At 46.0% G+C, this 21,686-nt stretch overlaps 2 protein-coding genes across 5 annotated transcripts in view; one reads left to right on the plus strand and one right to left on the minus strand.

Annotated features, from left to right (window-relative positions):
• Positions 1-21,686, plus strand: part of CTNNA1 (catenin alpha 1) — a 117,147-nt gene that overhangs the window by 53,367 nt on the left and 42,094 nt on the right. The window contains exons 1-3 of one of the 2 annotated variants that reach the window (XM_036392048.2): positions 8,146-8,342; positions 15,313-15,393; positions 16,171-16,323. In XM_036392048.2, coding sequence (XP_036247941.1) covers positions 8,337-8,342; positions 15,313-15,393; positions 16,171-16,323 — 240 coding nt within the window. In that variant the 5' untranslated portion in view covers positions 8,146-8,336. Of the gene's footprint in view, positions 1-8,145; positions 8,343-15,312; positions 15,394-16,170; positions 16,324-21,686 lie in introns of those variants that run through there. The other variant, XM_036392047.2, reaches the window with a different exon arrangement.
• LRRTM2 (leucine rich repeat transmembrane neuronal 2) lies at positions 591-8,001 on the minus strand. Of its 3 annotated transcripts, none has more exons than XM_036392049.2 (2): positions 7,539-8,001; positions 591-7,203 (listed from the first exon to the last, which is right to left on the minus strand). In XM_036392049.2, exons 1-2 carry the CDS (start codon positions 7,540-7,542, stop codon positions 5,654-5,656), a joined length of 1,554 nt encoding a protein of 517 aa, XP_036247942.1. In that variant the 5' UTR covers positions 7,543-8,001; the 3' UTR covers positions 591-5,653. The 3 variants fall into 3 exon arrangements, with proteins under 3 accessions (XP_036247942.1, XP_036247943.1, XP_036247944.1); XM_036392050.2 differs by having other exon boundaries at positions 591-6,775; positions 7,539-7,997; XM_036392051.2 differs by having other exon boundaries at positions 591-6,754; positions 7,539-7,996.

Below are 21,686 nucleotides of genomic sequence, written 5' to 3' on the forward strand. Positions count from 1 at the left end.
ACAGTGGCTCTGAATGCTGTGTTGGCTGTGGTATTCATGTAAAGAACACTTTCTTTAGCAGGAGTGGTTTGGGGACCCTTCCTGGAGGGCTGTGACTCAGAACTGATGGGATGTCTCACTGTGTGACACCTCTGAACCTTATGGGCTGTTCGTCCTTGCCACACTGCTGGCAGGGTGTTCCCATTGGAAATGCCAGCTCCTGGCTGGCACAGGGACCCACAGGTGACCCTGGAGGTGTTCCTGGGGACCCAGGAAACCCCAGGGGCAGAGCCAGGCTGGGCCAGGCCTCTGCTGATCCTGATGCAGCTATTCAAGGGCCGGGAGTTTGGCTTTGGTTTTCATTCAGTTTTTGTTAGTCAGGGGACACCTGGTTTGGGAAGAGCCCTGCAGCCCTGCTCACTGTGGTACAGCAGAAGGTTGTATTTTGCTCACTGTGGTACAACAGAAGGGGCTGGATTTGCTGTGACTCTGGCAAATAGCCCAAACCTGACTCCTCTGCTTGGGACAGTGGGTGCAGACTGCTTTTAACATGCCATGAAAGAGTGAGCTTTTGGCACCTCTGCTTGAAAAGGGAGGAAGAAAGAGGCAAATTCAGTTTTACAGTATACACAATTTTAATAACAAAATGCTTCTGTACACTGCACTTGTTTTACTCCATTACTCACACCCCCTCCCACCAGAAGTTGGCTCTTGAAACATAATTTAAACACAATGCATCTAGGACTCTGTAATCTTGGGTTGCTAAGCTGGTAGAATAGTTCACTTACTAGTGTTTTCATTAGTAAAAAGAAAAATGGGGTGGGTTTTGTTTGGCTTTTTACAAAGGAGTGGTTGGGAGATGGCAGGTGTAGCTTCTTGGTGCTTACACAGGGGTGTACAACCTGCTTACACAGGGGTGTACAATGCTCTTTCACCCCATCTGAGGGCTGACTATACCCCTCAAGGCTTCTGGTACCTTTCCCTAGATGCCTCTCACAAGGCAGATTTTTACACAAGATGTGAAATGCTGAATTTCCAGCTGATTCCGAAATTATCTCTAAGCATCCTGCTAACGTGGTGCCTTAAAAAGCAAAGCCCAGCACCAATTTTAGCATCTGGGACATTTGCAGTGGAGGAAGGTGTGGGGAGGGAGGAGCTGCTGCCTTTGGTTTCTGTTGTTTCCTTGCTTGTTCCTTTTGGGAGGGGAGGAGAAATACTGTATCCCCCTCTGAACTTGTTTAATTTTTATGGAAAACGTCATAAGAAAGATGAAATTCAGCTCCTGGGTAAGTTTCATAGGTCTGAACAGATGGATTTTGATAGCTCACAGATCACAAAATTAAATCAACTTTATTTCCATTAAAGTAGTACAGAAATTATCTTAGACACATTAAAAATAAGCATGTAGTGCAGATTTCTGGTTTAAAGCCACGGGATGTGTCTGATTTTACAAGGTAGCAATAGGCCCCTGTCTTGTAAGGGGGTAATGGGACAGAAGCTCAGATTTGCATGTGGCTGATCACTGAAAAATTGGATCATTTCTGCTTGGGGGAGAAACAAACAAAACCAAACACCGATGAAGCAGCATTCATTATATTTCCATCTGATAGGGAACGGGAGCTCAGTGCAGAGGAGTACTTCAGCTGGAGACTGAACACTCACCCATTTCACCCTTCATCGAGTCATTTTTACTTGTGTGCATTTAAACACTGATCTAATGCAGAGAGACTAACTGGGAGCATTAATTCAGCCTGTTCCAGGAGAATGACTCAAAACCTGAACTTGTGCTGCTGGGTTTCCATTTCACTGACACAAGGGTGAGGAGCAGGGGAAGCTGCCTGGATATCAGTGAGGATGGAGGAGATCTTTGGATGGGATGAGGACCTCAAGAGCAGTACAAGAAATTCTGTTTCTAAAAGACCCAAAGACCTCTGAGGTTGTGCCTGGAGGTGTTGAAGCACCTGTAAGCAGTGTAGCATCTGTACAAGCTGAGGCTGTGCAGCAGAGATTGTGTTTGGGGAGGGCAGGTTAACAAGCTCCTGTCATCAGCCAGTGCTGGTACTGAAATACGATTAATTTAAACCAAATCATCGTGGTTCTTGTTCCATCAACAAAATAAATCAGGGACTGCTGAGTAGCACAATTATTCCAATCCCCTCCTTGCCTGGAAGAGTCACAAGCAATTGCAAATGGAAGACAGTAACTTTAAAATAAAAAATATTAACAGCCTCTGGCTGTGTCCTTGTGCAGAGCAATGGCTCTGCCTGGTGCTCGCTGTGCCTCCGCAGGGAATTCAAGTTGACTTCACTGCTGCTGTTTGACATTCTGTGAGTTTTATGATACCTGTTACCCTAAATGTAATGTTTGCTGAATTGCTTTGCTTATGCCTGGAACCTGGCAACAAATGGGTTTGGAAATAGCAGACGTAAACCACAGCATTTGGGAGACTGGCTGTGGAGTGCAGAGAGGGAACGGGAGCAGTGCTGGGCTGTGCCTGCTGGCCTCCTGCTCTGCTGTCTGCAAGCCAAGCACTTCAGGACCGGTGGAAACTTGGGTGCCTGGGTGGGTGTGCTTGGACAGGCATTGGAACAGTGCTTTAATGCTTGGAAAATCACCGTGAGTGACAGGGATGGAGAAGAGGGTTAAATGCAGCATCGCTGGAGGATCTGTCTTTGCTCTTCCTGGGGGGAATTAAAAACTCATAAAGATGGAGTGGGACAGACCTGGGCTGTTGGGAAAGCACCTCCTCTGGAGGAACCTCAGCTCCTCATCAAGCAGCCACTTCTTGTTCCTGTGTGGAAGACTGAGGTGGTACCCCTTGAACTGTCTGACAGCCAGGGTTTCTGGGATTGCTTCCTGCAGACACAGCTGAGGCTGTCAGAGTTCAGTGGTGACATCTGATTGGGGATGGCAGCACAGCCAGATTATTTGGTTGCCAGAATAATTAACAAGCTCAGTGATGACTTTGTCTGTGCTGGTACCCTGCAGCTGTAGGTGGAAGTCATCCCCGAGTGCCTCCTCCCCAGGCTCCTAGAGCTGGCCTTTGCCAGCCAGTGCAGGGTGAGGGACAGTGATGTCCACTCAGTGCTCACTCACCTGCTCCTAGAGCAGCATCCTGGGCCTCGGGAGAGCTGTGAGCACTTAGTTACGGGAAGGAGCAAAGCAAATCTTCCTATGGTAGCTAAATACCCCTGGGGACCAATATGGGTTTGTATTTCTTAGCTTAGCTCTGGCCTTCTGCCTCACATGGGCTTTAACCATCCTGAATATCTGCTCTTTGTCCACCTACCTCACAGGATTTTTTATCGTCAGTTAAAAGCAGTAATTAATTTCCCAGAACAGGTGTAAATGGACTCATCTTAGTATTAACAGTAACAAGAGTTCAAAGATATCTCTATAGAAATCCATTAGGCTTCACTGGATCATCTCTTCCATTAAAGTACAGAGTCAAGGGAAGTAAACAAAATATTGGTTTTATATTAAGGGCACTGTATGTAAAAGTAAAATGATGCAAATTAATATCTTCAAAACCAGCAATTGAAAAACCTTTATGTAAAATCTTATGAGAAGTTACTTATCTTGCTATAATTGCCTTGAACAAATTCATCTCACAAGAAAACATCAAACTGTTGTATAATTGCACCCTAAATACCTCACTAAGTGGCAATACAGAGAGAAAAGCAGAGTGAAATAGAAAACGGATTTTTGTGCAGTGGTTTTTCTGTTTAAAAAGTTTGCAGGATAGTTTAGTACATCACAATTAGCGTACTGTAATTATGGATTGGGTCAAAGGTATGGCAACACTGTGAGGAATTTAGTTTCTTCATCGGGGTGTGCTGGTAATTGTTTAACACTGCAGCATTGGACACAACACATTTTTTAGTTATACATACATGTATATATATATAAAATAATTCTCCATCCCTCTGAATCTTTTAGCTTTGGTTAGAATGTTTACAATATTTGAGCAGTTGACTTAAAAATAACGTAATCCTTTGCAGACCCCCCACCCTCCCACCCTTGTGGCATCTGAGTACCACCATCACTGCATAGATCTGCAAATATTTACATATAATTCCATAATAGAGTATAAATAGCAATATGGTACTTCTGGCTAAAGAAACCAAATTACCCTTAGAATGAGGTGTATGTGTATATATATTTATATATGATTTTTTAAAAAGTCATACTAGTTTAGATTCTGTCCCATATCGAGTAAGAAACAAAACATTTTTCAGTGAACTATTCTATAAACTAATCATATTCTCCTAACTTATCAGAAGGGGTCTTTTTTTATCTTGAATTTTGGAAGAGGAGGACAAGTGAGAGCTTATATTACAGGGGCTAATTCTGTCTCCAGAGAAACCAGTGGAGTTAGTGCATGAAAATAGCTTTCCAGCCAGAGGAAGCCTCAGCTGGGGGGGCAGCAGGGGGACAAAGAGAGGCTTCTTCCTTCCTTCCTTTCTTCCTTCCCTCTTCTCCTTAACCTTGCTGTTGATATTTGCTTTTAATTAAGAGAACCTTGCATTAAGGGTATTTACACATGAAAAGGTGCTGAAATGCTGTTTGTTCATCATCATTAAGTAATTAGCCTGAATTCATGAAAAGCATCATCAAGTGAAACCAGGGAGCCGGGGACTGAATGTACTTAATATTTCCAATCGATGCCAGCATGCTGAGCCTCTCTAAAGAAGCTGCAGTGCCAATCTGGGGGCACACGGAGGGCTGTCCTGCTCCTGGAGGGGTGTGTGCCCATCCTGCTTGAGGCTCTGTGTGTGTGTGTGTGTGTGTGTGTGTGTGTGTGTGCGTGTGTGTGCCTACCCTGCTCCTGCGTGTGTGTGCCCATCCTGCCTGGGGCTGAGTGCTCATCTCTGTGTGCCCATCCTGCCTGGAGCTCTGTGTGTGCCTGTCCTGCCCATCCTGCTCGTGTGTGTGTGCCCATGTGTGTGCCCATCCTGCCCAGGGCTGTGTGCCCATGTGTGTGTGCCTGTGTGAACTGCTCCTTTCTGTGCCTGCTGTGCCTTTCAGCAAGCTGAGCCGTGAACATGCACAGAGCAAAACTATTTCAGATAAATTCACCCCAATGCACTGAAATTCCTACCTGGACCTTTGTTGCTCTTTATTTTTTTTTCCCTTTTGTTTTCCCTCCCTTCCCTTACTGGAGTGAAATGCTCAGAGGAGGAAAATCTTCCTCCTGGGCTGCCCTTAAAGTGCCCAGAGCCAGCTGCAGTGTTTGGGATCCTCCAGCTGCAGTGGAACAAACGGAGCGCACGTCCCCCACAGATCCCTGCACAGATATCCAGTCTCCTTCCCCTAAGACTGTTTGCGGTAGAAAAAGTAGAATATGGAGACTTGGGTATAAATGTTTACACACAGTCATATAATTACATAACATGAAACATTTCACATAGTTTGAGGTGAGCATCTCTTTAGACTTTTAAACATTAGGAGTGCAAGTTGAATGTAATCATTGCTTCTTTAACACTGAAAATATTATGGATTTATTTTTTAAAAAACTTAAAAATACTGCACCACTCCATAAACAATGTTTCCATTAAGTAGCTTGGAAAATTAGGTTTTATGTCAACATTTGTAAAAATTAGAATCTGATGTAGGTCCCTACAATTTTAAAGTAGGTTACTTATCTGATTTACTTTGTGATGGGCTGTAGGTATTATACTTCACATTCTTTATAGGGCAGCTGCTGGCACTTGCACTGTCCGTAGCCATTGATGATGATGAAGGGTCCTTCGTGGGTGGGTTCGTACTCGTTATAGGGTCCTTGGTCTGACATATTGGCCATATGCAGCCGTGTTTGGGATCGGAGCTGCCTGTGGTTTTGAATCATTGAGCACTGCCTAATTCTTCTTAGTGTGGGAGGGCAGCACTTCCTGGAGATGAACACTATAAAAATGATAAAAAAGAAAGAAAACAATAAAGCCATTGTTCCTGTAATTACCCTCTGAGTGAAGATGGCATTGTTTGGCTCAGGGAACTGTTCTTCGGTGGTAACGACCATGCCTGCTGTAGTTGGAATCTCTTTGTCTCCCACATGGAAATGAGAAGAGCTTATTCTTTGCGTGTACTCGGTAGTTGGAACTGTGTACGATGTCGTAGCCACAGGGGTAACCACAGTTGATAAATTCCAGCAAAGCTGAAAGCCATACACTGCATCCAGAATATCCTCTCCCTGGGTGTGGTCGGGGCTGTGGCAGAGAATGGCGTGCTCCCACCGACCTTGGAAGCCACTCAACCATGTGGCCAAGGCGCAGATCTTTGGGCTGCATTCCCACAGATTGCCGGAGAGGCCCACGGTGGTGAGGGATGTCAGTGAGCTCAGGATCTTGGAATCCAGAGTGGTGAGCTTGTTGTTATCCATGAGGAGGGTTTTAAGGTTAGGCATAGTTTCAAAGACGGTGAGGTCGATGGCTTTGATTTCGTTTCCAGTCAAATCGAGCTTTGCTAAGGTGCCCCAGGTCCACTCCATCCCACATGTCAAGTTGCTAATTTTGTTCCACTGCAAGAAGAGCGTGTGCAGGCTGCTCAGCCGGAGGAAGTGAGCAAAATTAATCTTTGTCAGCTGGTTGTGCTCTAGGTGAAGCTCCCTCAGCTTGATTAATCCCGCAAATCCATTGCGAGCCAAACTTCGCAAGCGATTTGTGCTCAAATCCAGGAATTCCAGGCTACGACAGTCCCAGAACAGGCGGACCGGGATGGTCCGCAGGGAGTTGGATCGCAAGTGCAAGGTCTGTAGCTTGCGAAGGCCGTAGAAGAGCTCGGGGTGCAGAGAGGATAACTGATTAAAAGAGAGGTCCAAATTCTGCAGGTTAAGCAGCTGGCTAAAAGTTGTGTTTGGCAAATGAAAGATTTTGTTGGAACTTAAGACTAATTCCTTAAGTTTATACAGTCCTTGAAAAGAATCTTCTCTGACTGTTGCAATTTGATTATGATCTAAGTGAAGCCAAGTAAGTTGACTGAAGCTTGCAAATTGATCCCTTTCAAGTTCAGAAATATAATTGTGCCTCAGTGACAAACCTAGCGAGCCCTTTTCAGTGGTGTTTGGCACTGAGTGAAACCCCTGAGAGTCACAGTAAAAGAGCAGCTTCTCACAGCGACATTTTGGTGGACAAGCCATGCCCAAGGCAGGCAGCATTTTTAAAACCATACTCATTGCATATAGTGCTGCCAGCATACGAGCCCCTAATGGCCACTTGAAATGTAAGCCTGCAGAATATAATTTAGGAAAACAACAAGATAGGATAGCCTTATCAGTACACTTGGAATATCACGGTTGAAGATTTCACTGCAGATAACATTGCCATGCATTTCCAACAAGCTAATTCTAAATGCAAGAAACAACTTACTACAACAAACCGAATACTTGGACATTACACTTAGGAGGAGGCTTTATCTCGATTACGGAGGGATACAGTGGCGCTATCGGAAAACATTTTTTTCATAAGGTTCAGTGCAGAGCAATCAGCTTTAGCATCTTAACTGCTCCTTTAAAGCAGAGCTGTCATTCATTATACAAGGAACAGAGAAACACAGGAACTTACCCATTCTTTTGAGTACATTGGAGGGTGCATTCAGTCGTAGTTTGAGACTCAACGCCGTGAGTCTGTGAAAGGCTCTAATGTAAGACAGCCTTGAATAATTGACTGGGTTTAGTGTCCTTTGATATTAGTGCAAAATCCACGATGCTCTCTTGGAATATTCCTTTTGAAATTGCTGCCTTGATCTCCTCTGACAGGTCTGCAATTTTTAAATGTTAATACAAGTTTTTGTCCTCCGTGGCTGCTCAGCTGGTTAATTGAAGCTCACGTTTTCCTTTTCCGCAGCTGTGGCTTCCTTTAGTCCTAACTTGTTGATGGCAGATGGGTGGCTTATTGCTGAGAGAAGCTCCTGTAGTAGCATGAGTGCATTTACTGAAAAGCTTTTCAGGGAAGCGGTACAAGAATGGATTTGCTTATGCGCTGCGACCACACAGGGCTCTATATAGGCTGACGTCACCTGGTGACGTTCCTTTTGTTTGGGTTTTCCAGAAGCTTTGCTGTTTTAAAGCATTGTGCTGCATGCTGTGATCATGTTAAAGACCACTGATAGAGGGGGAAAAATCCAGCGGCGGGAGTCCTTCGTCCCCAGGACAGGAGCGGGAGGGACTTGCAGCACCCTGCTCCCCCCACATCTGCGCCGGCTCTGCTCAGCTGGGGTTAAAAGCAGCGCAGAGCCGTGGATGGAAGTGCCTGAGTGCTGCCTGCTCCCACTTTTCTGCTAAATCTCCCTGCATGAAAGGAACTTTTAGATGCAAAATGCACAGAGTTTGAATAAGAGGATGCTGGTCAGCACCGGCTTTCATGGAGGTGAGAGGGATTGGGCAGCTCAGAGCTCTGTATGACAGCTATGTGCAACTGTGGTCCCTGCAGAAGTGCAGAGAGCAGTGCTGGAGCTGGAGCAGGAGTGTCAGGAAGTACAGCCCCGGAGCAGGGCACAGGGGCAAGTGCTTCAAGCCAGGAGAAATTCTGGAAAAAGCAAAGCTTGCCTTAGGGCACAGGAAAAATTTAATTGGAATCCAGCTTGACAGTGTGCGGTTATGAAACTAGAAAATCTATTTTCTCCTCCCAAACGGTGGCTTTTATACTTGCTTTTTCCTGGGCACTGGAGTGCAGGGCGGAAATGGTGAGATTGGCGTTTCCAGTCGGGGCTCAGAGTGGTGCGAGGGCTTCCTTGTGGTCACCCACAATGTCCTGCTGCTGTGTGTCCCCTCAGTGAGGGGGGACACACCTCCAGGAGCCCCTGGCTGCAGGGTGGGTCTGTAACAGTTATCCTGTGAGTTTAGGGCTGCAGAGCTGTGCCCTGCAGAGCTGTGTGTGCTCTTCAGCCCTGCCGGGCTCTGGCTGGAGCGTGCACACTCAGCCAGGAGGACAGTGGGCTCTCTTAGTGCTGTTTGCTTGCTTTAATGGTTCATTGCTCTTCATTATTCAGAGCAACCTCTGCTCTGGGACAGCTGGTACTGAAAGGTAAATGACCAGGTTCGATTGACATTTTTATATGATTTTAGGATGCATTTGCAGGTAAAGCCTTAGGAGCCACTGCTGTGGTCATAGCTCAATGTAGGTGCAGGGGGTTGCTGGTTTGCTGCTCCAGGCAACTTGGATAAGCTTTTTTTAAAATTTTCTCCTTGAGATATAAAGCAACAATGGAGAGGAGGCACTTGAAAATGTTTGCTGTGTAGCAGCGAGGTATCACCTCTCACCTCCAAGATCTGTAATGAGCTAACAAATTTCCCATGATGATGGAGGAAGATGAATTGTGTCAAAAGGGTTTAAAATAAAATGGCTGTTTACCTTTGTCATTAAGTGTTGGTTCCTTTCTTTGGTTCCTTGGAGGTCATTACTTAAAGCAAAACCTGCTATTCTCTGTCTGTGTCTATTCTCCCTTGGCTGTCCTGTGGTGGAATGGTGACACTGCCTCTGGTGCTTCCTTTCTGGGATGGGCAGACTCAAGGGGAGCACTGAGTGGAAAGTAAAGGGATGGAGAACATGAACGCACAAGAATAAAATCTCAAAAAACTCAAAGAAAGCTAAAGCAAAACAAATAAAGCTTACCCTGAGCCCATCAGGAAAGTAACATTCTTTAATCATTAAGCAAATTAGGAAATGTTAGATAAATTTCTTAAATTGCTCTGCCATAGTAAATGTTTTCACATTTGCTCCAGTGTGAAAGAAATCCATGCAAAGAAATTACATAAACTTATTTAAAGAGATTCTTCTTGTTTAATGTTGAGAGTACAAAAAGCTCAGGCCCAGCTCCAGCTATCCAACAGAACCTCGGCTCTGCAGCACCTGCAGAGGCTTCTTGGAGCAGCTCTGTGCAACACTCTGATCCAAGGTGTTGGTTTTAATTCTAATAACATTTCAATATGTTACCATAACGTTTAACAGCAGCATTCCAAAGGGTATAATTTGAGGTCAACTGTCAGCTCTTTCCCTCTTACCAGGAGACTGAAATTAGGTATCGTTGGAAACATTTTGCTTTTTTGCACGAATATCTGCTGGTAGGTTCCTCCCACGTTAAGATTGTGTAATTTGGCATAGAGTTAAGAGTTAATGTTCGAACACGGTGAGTTGCTCCTTTTCTGAAGCTCTCCATTCTTTGGCCCTTAACCAAACAAGGGCTATTTAGCACCTTGCCAGCGAGTTTCCTGTTTAGGAAACTGTTAACGCGAACTTTATGGGAGCTTTTCTTAGCAAAACATGTTTTTATGTGCACTTGCTGTGAATTAACAGTTATTACCTCAAGTGTGCATCTCAGTCTCCGAAGTCGGGAAGCTGCAGTAACATTTATATTGTTCCTTGGGAGCTGCCTGGGGTGTCAGGGTGCAACAGACTGGGGAATAAACCCCCAGAAAACTCAGGCAAATGCATTTCTTCTGAGCCTGAATAGTCATTGCCCAGCATGAAAAACCATGTCCGATGCTACCTGGGCACTTCTGCCACAGCAGGAACTTGATGGCAGCCTGAACCCTCATATGCAGTGTGGACAGAGAAATTGGCAGGAATAAGCTTGCTAGGACCAAGGGTTTTAAGGGCTTCTCACCTACCCCGCTCTTGGAGCAGCAACACAACTGGTTTTCCTGCTCAACCCATGCGCTGGGAAAGTAGAATTGCACCCTGAGGCGAGCATTGTCATTTAGTTAGGCTGACATCTTGTGGAAGCCTTCCTAGTGTATTAAGAGCAACATACAAGCTAATTTTACTGGATGGAGATGTGGGGGCTGCATGACTTTGCTGTGCTGGGAGCCTGGAGGATGCAAGCCCTGGAGCTGCAGGTGAGACTGCAGCAGGCGGGACAGGCAGCCCGTGTGTGGCACTGCCAGCAGCCCGTGTGTGGCACTGCCAGCTCACCCTTCTGCCTGCAGGAGTGGCCGTGGCAATTGTTGCTGGGCGTTAGCACCTTGGGGACCATAGGAGGATTTGCTGCCTTTTGGCCAGCAGGTTGTGTTTGTGCTGTGTCACAGGGCTGTGAGGCAGGAGGTGAGCAGGGACGTGTGGCTGGAGTGTCACCATGTGCACTCTGTCACTTGGATTCGCTGCTGTGGAAGCACTGAGCCTTAGGAGGGGACACACGGGACTAAGGCATGTTGGAGGTGACCCAGCAGCAGAGATGTGCCCAGGGCTTCAGGCCAGCTGCAGAGTCCTTTGGGGCAGGGCAGTGGGAGAGATGGGCACTGAAGGTTGAGTGTCCTTGTCTTCATGGGAGCAAAGGGCACATGTGGTGGCATAGCATGGTGGCTGTCACCTCCCTGTCCGGCAGCTCTCTGCACCTGGCACTGGTTGTAATTCCTCCTTGTACCAGGGTGAGTGCACCCTTCCCTCTCTGTGGTGCAGCCTGGCTGTGGGGAGGGATGTCAGGGTGGCAGTGCTGTGGCATGGCCAGCTGGGCAGGGGGACATTGCAGGCAGTTTGTTGTCACTCAGGTTCTTGCTGAAGCCTGGACAATGCCATGCAGCCCATTTGCTGTGCTGAGCTGTGGCTGGTTGTGGGAGACTCCTTCCTGCAGCAAACCAGGGCACAGTCCTGCTTCCTGCACTTGGATGTGAAAACACTGCTGGAATTGGTGTGGGTCACGCCTCAGTGCTCACACTGCCTGGCCCTGGATCAGCCCTGCTCTAGCTGGAATTGGTTGGCAGCCCTGCTGTCACAGTGATGGAGCACTGTGCATGGTTATCCTCTAGACACAGAATGAGGCTGGGTGGCAGGGCAAAAGCAAGCGTGGGACAAAATGCACCCGAACACTGATGTCCAGTGTCCCCTGGCAGCAGAGCTCAGAGGTGGCACAGTGACACACGGTGACACACAGTGACACACTGCCTGCTCACAGGAAGGTGTGCCAAGCACTCACTTGTAACTTACTCAGCATCCATTAACCAGGATGCTGCCTGTTGTACTGACAGCCCAGGAGTCAATTCCCAGACACCTGAAGCAGAAACCTCTCTGCCAACCATCCTTTTTGGTGGTTGTGTGGGGGATGGAGGTGGCACAGTGGTGGCTCTCAGCAGTGGTGTATTTGGCTTACATCTGGGTGCTGATTTGGGGAGGGGACATGGTGGGCTCTGCAGGGAAGGTGTGAGGTGGTGCTGAGCAGGAGGTACTGTCTCCCTCAATACCTCTGTGGGCTCAGCTTAACCCAAACTGATGATGAACCTTTAAGATTAACAGCAGATGTTTGTGATATTTAGCTACAAAAACATATCTTTGAGCAGCTCGTTACAGGACATGCTCTGTTGATCCTGGTGGAATGCACCGCCACCACCATGCTCCTGTACCTCTATAGATCAGTTGGGATTAGATTTTAACCTCCGTAGCTACAGGAAAAGCTTGGGTCTGTCTTTTGCTTGTCTGAATTCAGGCAAGCAAAAGACACCTACAGCAGGAAGGCTTTGTGACAGAAATGATGATTCTGCTCCCCTCCCTGTGTACAAATCCCCTTTCTTTGCTTTGAGCATTAAAAGAGTCCCCTCTGGGGATGGTGGTGTGAGCTGGGACTGCAGGGATGTGACAGGAAATGTTTGTGGAGCTCTGCAAGGGGAGCAGCAATGGTGGGGGAAGAGCAGAGATGGAGGGAGTGGGGGTAATGAGCAATTTTTAACATCAATTCTATCCTCTTTGATAAAGATCTGATTTAATTTAAAGTAAATTTGCACCATGGCTAAATTTATTATCCATGATACTGGTCAGAGTTGGGATATCATACTGCAGAATGATTGACATGGTCATCATGACCCTATTAAATCTACTGAATCTATTAGCTGCTTGCTGGCTGCAGGGTTTGTGATTCCCTCAGCAGAGTTTTGTGCTGAATATCTAAAAATCCTATCAGAAATCTGAATATTTGGGCTTCACTCTTGTGAGTCCTCCTAATCCCATGGATAGCAGGAGCTGCTCACTGGGCTGCCTTGTCCTGCTGGGTCATTAGCTGGCTCCTCAGTGAAGGCTCACACTAGACATGAGGACCAGTTTTTAATGGTCAGACTAATTGGTTAGTGGAACAAATTACCCAGAAGAGCTAAACTGGCACTTGGAGCCGTTAAAACATGATTTATTAGTTGAGAGAGGGAGCCCAGCTCAAACAGGACTTTTGAACTGTAGGGTGGAACCAATGGGTAAAATTCCTGACTTGTGTGGCAGCCTGCACAGAGTGACAGTGCTGTGGTCAGGGCTGATCCTCAGCATGTTTCTGTGCCCATGAGGGTTTGTGCTACCATGGGCTGTGCAGGTCTTCATGTGTTCCACCAGGTCCTAATGGGGTTTGTTTGGCTCCACAGTGTTTATTATGCCGGGGGAAAAAATGGTCAGGAAACTTCAGCTGGGCAAAACTCGGCATTGTTGTCTCCAGGACCTTGGTTGGAATTGGCTGTGATGGTTTAGGATGTCAGTGAAGCAGGGTGTGTGTATCCACTGAGGTGTCCTGGGTCTGTCCTGCTTTGCCCCAACCCAGCCCTAACAAAGGATCCCAATTAGTGACTCCATGTGCTAAATCACCAGAGCTAAATTAGCAGGGTGCTTTATCCTGCAGCCTTCTGAAGTAAATTCTGGTCATGCTCTTGACAAGCTTCTGTACTAAAACTTAAGCATACCAGCAAGGTAGAAATAAACTGGAGCTGCCTTCCTAAAGGGGGGTTGGATTCTACAGCTCTTTCTGTGCTAGGACGTGGTGTAGTTTCATAGGAACAGATCAGCAGTGAGAAATCAGTGCTGCTCAAGCTTTAATGTGCTTTGTTGGGGTGTTTTGCATAGTGGTCCATTAGTGGAGGCCATCTCTTGGTTTTCCTCTCATCCAAAAGGCATCTGGTGCTGTGCACCGAGGCTGTGGGCTGTGAAGCCAGGGACAGCAAAATGGAATTGATGGGTGGTATCGCCTCAAATCCCTGCTCCTGCTTCTTGTTAAAATGGTAATGTGGGAGCACCCGGGGAGAAGTAAAATGGTACTTCTTGGAACAGCTGAATGTTTGGCTTTCTGCATAATAGATGAGCATATATCTTAGATCCAAACATATTCCTGGGAAAAAAAACCCAGTATGTGGGGAGGGTGCTGTGGGTTCAGTAAAATGTTCACGTGGCCGTGGGTAAACAGGGGTGAAGCAGCTGCCACTGAGGGTTGGTGTCTTGGAGCAGCTTGTGGCTGGGGCAGTGCCTGGTGGCAGCTTCTGGGGTCACTGTCCCCCTTGTCCCCCACAGGTGCCAGCCCTGCCTGCTGCCACCAGCACGCCAGGGGCAGAGCCATTGTTCAGGGAGTCTTGTCTGTCTTATCCCCTGAGCAGGGCAGCAGCAGAGTGTTGGGTAAATCAGTGCATTAATCTTCACTTTATTTAGAGCCTTCAGCTTTGATTTTTGAATGTAGAGCAAAGAGGGGGCCAGTGCTGAGGCTGCTGCAGGTTTGGCAGTGTCACAACTCCTGGGTTTAGCTCCAGTCACTTTTCAGTTACCTTTTGTGATGAGAATCAAATAACTTGATCGTGGCGGTGACAAATCTTCAATAATTCATTACACTATAATGACATTACAACATCCTAACTCCCTCCCCCCCATTTTTTATTTCTGCTGTAAAGTGGACTTGATGTTTTAGATTCAAGGCTGTTCATCCAGATATTTCACACCAGCCTGTCACCTGGAGAATTGATACCTGGCATACACTCACTGCAGCACTGCTAAATGGTTTTTCTTCTCAACTGGATAATTATATTGATTGTGGCTTAGGACTTCAGAAATTGGATTGTGGTTGAATAAAGTGTGTTTTGAAACCCTAATATAAGCTATATTAAAGACAAAAATCTCCTAGCAAAACCAGATCACCGCCACTGTCTTATCTGACTCCTAATTTGTTAGAAATGAGGATATTTTTGACCCAATGTCTGATGGAAAAGGGAAGCTGCCTCTGCTGCTTGGCCCTTTGGCCTCTCTAACAACAGGGCTCAGGCGAAACGCGCAGGATCAAACCTTGGCAGCTCCCCATGGGTGGGCCTGGAGACTCACTTGAAATTTCACTCACTTTGAATTTCTTACCCAAAAAATGGTTTATAAGGATTTGACTTTTGATTCTGGGCTTTTGACTGCCTGCTCAGGAGCAGTGTTGTGTGATCCCTGGGGTGGGGCGTGCAGGGAGCAGTGCCTGCCTTATCGGGGAGGTGGAGACTCTACTGCCCGTGTGCAGAATCACTCCACAAACCTCAAAAATATGAACAGAAGCTTACCATATACTTGAAATGAATAACAACTGGTTTAACTTTGAGACCCTGGATGCCTGTTTACCTCTTTGTCTGCTGTTTTCCAGGCTGGCCGCAAGGAAAGAAGTGATGCCCTGAACTCTGCCATTGATAAAATGACCAAGAAGACCAGAGACCTGCGCAGGCAGGTGAGGAATGGTCAGAGGTGGCTGAGACACAGGAGTGCAGTGCTGCCTGCTGGGGATTTGTTCCTAGTGGCAGTGGGTTTGCTGGCCTGTCTTCAGTGAATTAAAGGCCAGAAGCTTCCAGTGGGAAGCATGGGATGGGAATGTAATTCCCTGTTAATTCCCTGTTAACTGTGTGAGACAGATGTTGTAGTCTTAATTATCCTCATGTCAAGAGAGATTAAAAACCCAACCAAAGCCCCCCAAAAACAACTTTTGTGTGATGGACTTTGAAGATAATCAGTGATATTTTATAGTACTGGTGGTGTTCATCTCAACCTATTTTATTTGAGAACTGTATTTCTGTAGCATCAGCTTTTTGTCTGTTTGGCTTTAAAGCAATATATTCCCATTTTTGAGTAAGTGAGAATATGGATCAGGTTTGTTGAAAAATGTTTTTATTCTAGCAGAAAAATAAAAAAGTTAAATCAGTGTGTTGTTTAATCAGCTGAGGGAAAGCAGCAAATTTACTCAGACAAAACCAATATGAGCTGCTAAATCAATATTTGTGGCCAAACTGGTGACTTGCACTTCTATAACTAATCCATTTTTTAAGGAGATTTCATTTAAATTGAAGCAAAAAGTGTGTAGACAAGACTTAGTGCAGGGAAAAGCCTTGGTCACACAAAGGAAAAAGGATCAATGACAAAAGTAGTTTAAGCTGTACGTATTAATACAGTAAGAGGGAAACAGCAGTGGAACACTACTGAAGAATAACTCACTCTTTTATTTTTATTTTAGCTTCGCAAAGCTGTTATGGACCATGTTTCAGATTCTTTTCTGGAAACAAATGTTCCTCTTTTAGTATTGATTGAAGCTGCCAAGAATGGGAATGAAAAAGAAGTTAAAGAATATGCCCAGGTTTTCCGTGAACATGCCAACAAATTGATTGAGGTAAGATGGTACAAATTAAAATTTAATTGTTGCTAGTTAAATTAAGGCAAGACTAGGCAAAACAGGTTTTTCAATTCTGCTGAAGCACAAAGCAAATTCTGTAATAAATTTCCTTTTAAAATTTTATTTGAATGAATTTAAGCACAATTTAATATTTAAATAATTGAAAATGTAAGCTTATCAAAAGGAGCTGTTAAATAACCCATGTAGTTGTGGGTATTACAATGTGAGTGCATGATAAAGGTTTTGTTACTTGGAGGTGGTGAGTTGGAGTAAGGGAGACCAGGGCACGATTGTCCTGCTGGACAGTTTGACCCATTGCTTTGAAGCCTGGAGGGTTTCTTTCCCAGTAAAATCCCACTGAATATAAACAGGCCTTTTGTGTGAAGGCTTTCAGAATGAAGAGCTGCCTGTGTTTGTGTAAAGAGCAAACAGATCACTTGGAGTGACAGCACAACTAATCCTGCCACCCCTCTGTAAGGAAAACCTAAAGGCTCTCCAGCTGGTGGAACTGCAGAGCAGAGCTCTGAGTGGGGAGAAAACCAGATTAAATGGGATCAACGTGTCTTAACTGGAATCCCAGGATTACTGAAGTTGGAAAATCCCTGCCAGCCCATGGAGTCCAAGCCGATCCCCACCTTGTCCCCAGCCCAGAGCACTCAGGTGCCACCTCCAGCCCTCCCTTGGACACCTCCAGGGATGGGGACTCCAAACCTCCCTGGGCAGCCCCTCCCAATCCCTGAGCCCCTTTCCATGGGGAAATTCCTCCTGGTGCCCACCCTGAGCCTGCCCTGGCCCAGCCTGAGGCCGTTCCCTGTTGTCCTCTCACTCATTACCTGGGAGAAGAGCCCAGCCCTCACCTGGCTGCTCCTCCTGTCAGGGAGTTGCTCTCAGGGTCGTTCATGCCCTGCTGAGGGAAGCAATTTCCACAGGTGGTGTGTGCAGAGAGCAGCAGCAGAGCCTGCCCCTGTTCATGGATCCACCTTGGGACTCTGGGCCCCCTCACCGCCATCGCGTGAGAGTTCTGTGCCAGCTGATGCTGAATGGCATGGAACAAACAGCTATAGGTGTTGTTGGGGAAACATGCCACTAGGAATAAGTGTCAAAAACTCCTCCTGTGCTCTTCCGTGCTTTGAGGCTCTGGCTGGTTGTGCTGAACCTCAGCAGCTCCCCGGGAACAGTCCCAGGCTGCTTTGTGTGGTTCTGCTCTCTCAGTGTCTCTGTTTGATAGTGGAGTCCATGTGTCTCCAGGGCTTGTGGGGAATATTCACACAGCTGGGCACATTTAAATTGCTCAAGAATGAGACTGATCAGACATCAGTAAAAGTAGCTTCTGACTTGCACATGGTATGTTCTGAGAGCACTTTAAAGCTGGCCCATAGTCCAGGGTGCATGAAGTTTGTCCAGCTCTTTGGAGCTGCTGTCTAAGCAATGACAATATTTTAATTCCTTGAAGGCATCCATTTTTCTCTTTTGGCTTGTCATGTTTCAGCATCAATGCTGTCCTCCTAGAGCTGCAAAGTTATTCTAATCTAAATTTTAAGTAAATTTTCCATATGCAAAGCAGCATGTGGAAGGAAGGCAGGGCTGCTGTGCCCTGCCTTGGCAGCAGGATACAGCCTTGGGAACACTTTGAAGTAGGTTTGCTCTAAAGCCTCTCTTCTTCATGTTGCAAGCCTGATTTATCTAGAAAATTATTTTTAGGGCTTGTTTACAGTAGAAGTTGAATCATGTAACAATAGCAGTGCCTCTTCTGCCAGAGTTCTGCTACCTCCTCAGCGGATGTGTGGAATTTATTGGCATAATTAAAAGGAATAATTGTGCTGCTCTGTCCCTGAGCTTCTCCCCAGCCCTTGCCAGGTGAGCCCTTTCTCCCTGTCCCCTCAGAAGCTGTGTCCCACTGGAGCAGCCACAGTTCCATCCTCACTGGCACTGGCCCTACCTGGTGTGCAAATGCCAGGCTGCAGAGGAGTTTTCCAGAGCCTCTGTACAGCCAGACTCTCTTGTCTTCCAAGGACTATTCCCCTGAAAGTAGACATTCAGCAATATTTTTGACTGACATCAAAAGCTTCTGCTAAAATGATATGCTGCTGCAATGGCTTTTTGAAGGCTTGGTTATTGCTTTTGCTATCTGAAATGTAACTGTAGTTGTAGTGTAGCATGATGTAGATGGTTTATAAACCTCTTCCCTGATGGAGATGGATTAATATATACACTTAGCTTGGACAAATGGGAATAGTGCTCCTGCAGACCCTTCGTCCTGAGGGGCAGGAGAGCCCCTGGTGTCATATGAGATGTCAGATTCCCTGTGCAGGAGGATGGCTTGGGGTGGGTTGCATTTGAAATGTCTTGTGCCTCTGCCAGAATGGAGAAGGATGTTTGCCAGTTCCCTCATGATTCTGCTCTTGGGCAGGAAACTCAGGAGAAACAACAAAAGATTGTGTAAGAACAGAGCTGAAGGTGTTTTGCCTGGTGAGATGGGCAGTGATTGCTTCCACTGCTTTCAGGGGAGATGAGTGTACAGGGGGTTTATCAGAACTGCCCTCACATGTGCTGCTGGGTGACTCAAGACACCAAATGTGCCCAACAGCTGCAGCACTGGGTGGAGCTGTGCTGTATTGCGCCCTGACAGGCTCCTGAGGTTTGGATGTTGAGGGGAGCATTGCCCTTCTTCCCTTCCTTCCCTTCGGTGCTGAGTGGGGACAGGAATGTGCAGGAGATCCTGCTCTGTCCTGGGGAGCTCAGCACATCCCCACTGCATTGCTGGGAGGGTTTGCACCTTGGGTTATTGCCCCTGTGTCTGTGAGCTGGAGGAGTCAGTGAACCAGCCCCTGGGAGATATATAATGAGATAGATTTACTTTATTTCATTTTTCACACTAAACTGCTGCAGGTGTTGGCCAGACAGGAGTGGCAGTGCTGGTTCTGCCCTGGCTGAGCACAGGGAGTTCTTGCTCCTGCAGTGCAGAGCTGTTTATGGGCCCTCCAAGTACCCATAAAGAGATGCAAGCACATGATTTGGGTAATTTCGTTTTGAAATGTTCCCTTCTTGGCAGCACAGCACTATCTGCTTTTGTGGTTCCTAACGCCCAGGCAGCCAAATTTGACCAAAAGGTGCAATAACCACAAAAAGCTGATTTGCCTGCTGGGTCTGTGTCTTGTAGAGAACCCATACCAAGAGCATCCCAAAGGGCTCCCATCTAATTTGTTTCCCACGTAGTAAAATCCTAACCCTTTTATCCTGCCTTTTGAAAACTGAGGAACAGTAAGAGTAGAATGAGCCTTGTCTCAGTTGAATAATACGTTTCAAAGATAGCTTTCAAAATTGCTCTGTGCTAACAGACCATTAACTCTGGCTGGATTTGGTTAAAGGAGTTTAATTCAGGAATTGAGAAGCCAATTTCAATGTAACACACAAGAATAACAGAAAGGACAGCATTTGTGGAACCAGCCTAACAAAAAGTTAAATTCACTTGTAAACTATGGAAGTCTTCCCAATCTGCAGACTGTGAACTGCTAACTCCATTCCAGTGTTTTTTCCCACTGGGTGAGGCAGCCTTGGCTCTCCAACCTGACTTTGCTCTTGAGGAAGGACAGCTTGGCCCTGGCATCCTTGGGGTGCCTGTTCCTGCCCAGGGGGCCGGGGCTGTCCTGCAGTGGTGCCCATGGGCAGTGATGTCACCGAGCTCCACGCTGGCTCTTTGTCCCTGCCGGGCTCTGAGCAGTGTTTGTGCTGAGCTGCCTTTGTGCTGCTCCCCAGGGAGGCTTGGGCTGCTCCTGCAGAGGGAGAAAGCCAGACATGTTAAACAGAAACCTTTGCTACGCTGTTGGATGCTTTAGAAAAGTAAAAATTAGCTTGTCAATTTGTCCCTGGTTACACTGTGACACAGTGTAACTCTGTGTAGTTTTAATGGAAAAGTTTTTCAGACATTAAGAGATTAGGAAATAAAAGGTAAATAAGGAGAGCGTCCAGGTTAAAATCCTCCAGTTTGCTTGCTTAAGAATATTTTTGAGAATATATTTGTAATTCCTTAAAAAGAACAAATGATCTCTTCTTCCTCTGGAACCCACTACCCCTGTGTCAAACATTTTTCTCAACATAAATTTTATTTTTAAGTTTTTTTCTTACCAAGATAAATATTGGTAAGACCAAGGAGGCAAAAGCTCTCAATGGTGTTTCATAAGCATTGATTTTTTTTCTAATTGCTTTAATTTATCTGAAAAGACTGCTCTGTGCCTTTTTTTAATGCACTGGGTTGCATCTTGCATATGGAGTGATGATTTTCTCATTTTCAGTGAAACCCATGAACAGATGCAGACGGCAAATTTATTTGCTTGGAAAGAATCACATTTGGGCACTTGCAGCTCCATAAGCTTTCTGTAGCCTCTTGCTCTGACATTTCCCCCTTCTGTTGCCCTCACTGTCTAGCCCGATGTCCTGGAGTCATTCTTCAGTCTAAAATCTAAAAATACCCCTCCCAAAGCCTGAAGCATTGCACACTTGCTACATTTTTCTTGCAATTATCCTGATTTGCTCAGACTTGCAGCCTGTGTGTTCTTGGGGAGAGTCTTAGCAGCTGCAGGTTTTTTACATGGGAAAGGCTTTTTAGAACGTGAAGTGGATAAAACATAGCTTGGATTTAAAATAAAAGCTGGTTTTTGGAGGCACAGTGAAGGTCTTGGCTGTCCCCTGTTCATTGTCACTTACCTGGCCATGGCCAGGTACCATTTATTGCAAACAAAGCAGGAATGGAAGAATCCAGCAGATCCAGAAGTTAATCTGCTTTGACAAGATTATCCTTTGTGTCTATCAGCCCCCTGATTTCCAGAATTTTCACTGAGTTTTCCAAACCTCTTTGGAGGTGGCTTTGCTCATTCTTGCAAAGCTCTCCCCTCCTGCCTGCCAGCTCAGGGGTCAGTCAGTGCTGCCAGGCAGGGCTGAGGTTCCTGGGGAACAAGACAAGCACTTGGCACCCAACTCAGATATTGACTTGGAGTGTTTTTCTGAATTTTATTAAATCTCAAAACCCAGCATTTTCCAGACTAGAGTCATTACCAGGGTACTTCAGCACCTATTTCTCCAGTATTCTCATTTACAGAGGGAAAAATATCTGCCAACTCAGGTTTGTCTTTTATTGCTTTTATTTTTAAGGTAATTTTGTATTACAAGGGAAATGTTCTTGCACTGTGGTCTGGAGAAAAGAGGCAGAGTTATTTCCCATTTAAAATGGAGATCAAAATGAGCAAAATGTCTCTTCCAAAGCACAAGCACGTTTTCTGTAATTTGTCTATAGATAGCCTTGGCAGCAATTTAAAACTAATGTCTCCAATAAATGACCAGTGTAACTCTAATGTGCCCTCTAA

The sequence above is a fragment of the Molothrus ater genome, chromosome 15, assembly GCF_012460135.2.
Source record: "Molothrus ater isolate BHLD 08-10-18 breed brown headed cowbird chromosome 15, BPBGC_Mater_1.1, whole genome shotgun sequence".
Lineage (NCBI taxonomy): Eukaryota > Metazoa > Chordata > Aves > Passeriformes > Icteridae > Molothrus > Molothrus ater.